Consider the following 1,447-nt stretch of genomic DNA (forward strand, 5'->3'; position numbering starts at 1 on the left):
CCAGGGGCGGATGCCGGCGGTGCGGTCTGAGCCGGAGGCCTGGCCTCGGGCTGCAGGGGCAGGGTTCGTGGTCACGGGAAGAGGCCTCGCCCCTCCACCCGCCGCCCCTGCGGTCACTAGGTGGGTCTGGTCCTCGCCCCACATCCCCCTCTTCGGCCTCAGTCAGGGTAAGGCAACCGCCACGACCATAATCCCTCGGGCTCTTTTATTCAAGGTAGGAGGAAAGGAGGGTGCAAGACCTGCCACCACCAGTCCCAGGGGCTGGAGGTCCAGGGCAGGGATGCCGCGCCACTCCGGGAAGGTTCCTTTCCTCTGTCCGGGTCCCATTCTCATGGCCACTTTCTCAGAGTCCCTGGATCTCGCTCTCTCTATCTGCTCCCGCCCAACCAAGGCTCTAGTCTCATATCTGTCTTCTGGTTTTTGAGTCGGAGTCTCGCGCTGTCCCCGAGGCTGGAGTGCAGTGGCACGCTCACCGCCACCGCAGCCTCGACACGCCGGGCTCAGGCGACCCTTCCACTCCAGCCTTCCAAGTAGCTGGAACTACAGGTGCGTGCCACCATGCCAAGCTAATTTTTTTATTTATTGCAGAGACGAGGTCTCACCAAGTTGCCCAGGCTGGTCTCGCTCAAACCCCTGGGCTCAGGCAATCCTCTCGTCTCCGCCTCCCAAAGTGCTGGGATTACAGGCGTGAGCCACCATGGCCTGCTGTCTTCTGTCTTCAAAGTGCTAGACCTTTCTCCCTTGGAGTGTGTCCCTCTCTCGAGTTTTCTGTCTCTAATGGATTCTCTGAGCATCTCTGTGTGAGACGTTGGGGTATGTGTCTCTCTCTCTCTCTCTCTCTCTCTCTCTCTCTCTCGTCTCTCTGTCTCTGTCTCTTCGGGGTCTCTGTCTCTCAGTCTCCATGTCTCGGGGTCTCTGTCTATCTGATTTCCGGATGTCTGTCTCTCTCACTAGATTGGGTCTCTGGCTCCGTGTCCTGGTCTCTGTCTCTGCTGTCTCTAGGTCTCTCGCCCTGCCTCTGAGTCTCTGTCCATCTGGTGCCCCTATACCCGTCTCCGCGTCTGTGTCACCGGCTCGGGTCCGTCTCGGTTCTCCGGCCCGCCCCGGGGCTCCACCTGGTTTCCGCCTCGGTATCTGGTCTCTGTCTCTCGGACTCCCCCCCGCTGGGTCTCTCCCCGCGTCTCTGTCTGGCTCCTCCTCGGGGCTCTCTGTGTCTGGCCACCTGCTCGGGTCTGCGTCCGTCTAGGTCCGCCCGCGGCCGCCGCCCTCGGGGCCCCTCACCGCGTCGCGGCTGCTCTCGGTGCTGCTGCCTTCTCCCGCTTCTTCCTCTTCTTCCGCCTGCTGCTCGGCGGCTCGGAGGCTCGGAAGCTCCGCCGGGGCCTCGGGCGCCTCCTGCTCGCGGGGGTCCTCGGAGTGCCCCCGAGGCTGGGCGGCCCCTCGGGACCGG

General features: G+C 63.2%; 1 protein-coding gene across 1 annotated transcript in view; it reads right to left on the reverse strand.

Moving 5' to 3' along the window:
- PHLDB3 (pleckstrin homology like domain family B member 3) overlaps positions 1-1,447 on the reverse strand; it is a gene marked incomplete at its 3' end in the record, with an annotated part of 18,774 nt that overhangs the window by 14,925 nt on the left and 2,402 nt on the right. The window contains exon 2 of the mRNA XM_008051230.1: positions 1,282-1,425. Within this exon, the coding sequence (XP_008049421.1) occupies positions 1,282-1,425 (144 nt within the window). The remainder of the gene's footprint in view (positions 1-1,281; positions 1,426-1,447) is intronic.

This window comes from Carlito syrichta, unplaced genomic scaffold (genome assembly GCF_000164805.1).
Source record: "Carlito syrichta isolate Samal-C Ts95f unplaced genomic scaffold, Tarsius_syrichta-2.0.1 Scaffold169151, whole genome shotgun sequence".
NCBI classification, from domain to species: Eukaryota; Metazoa; Chordata; class Mammalia; order Primates; family Tarsiidae; genus Carlito; species Carlito syrichta.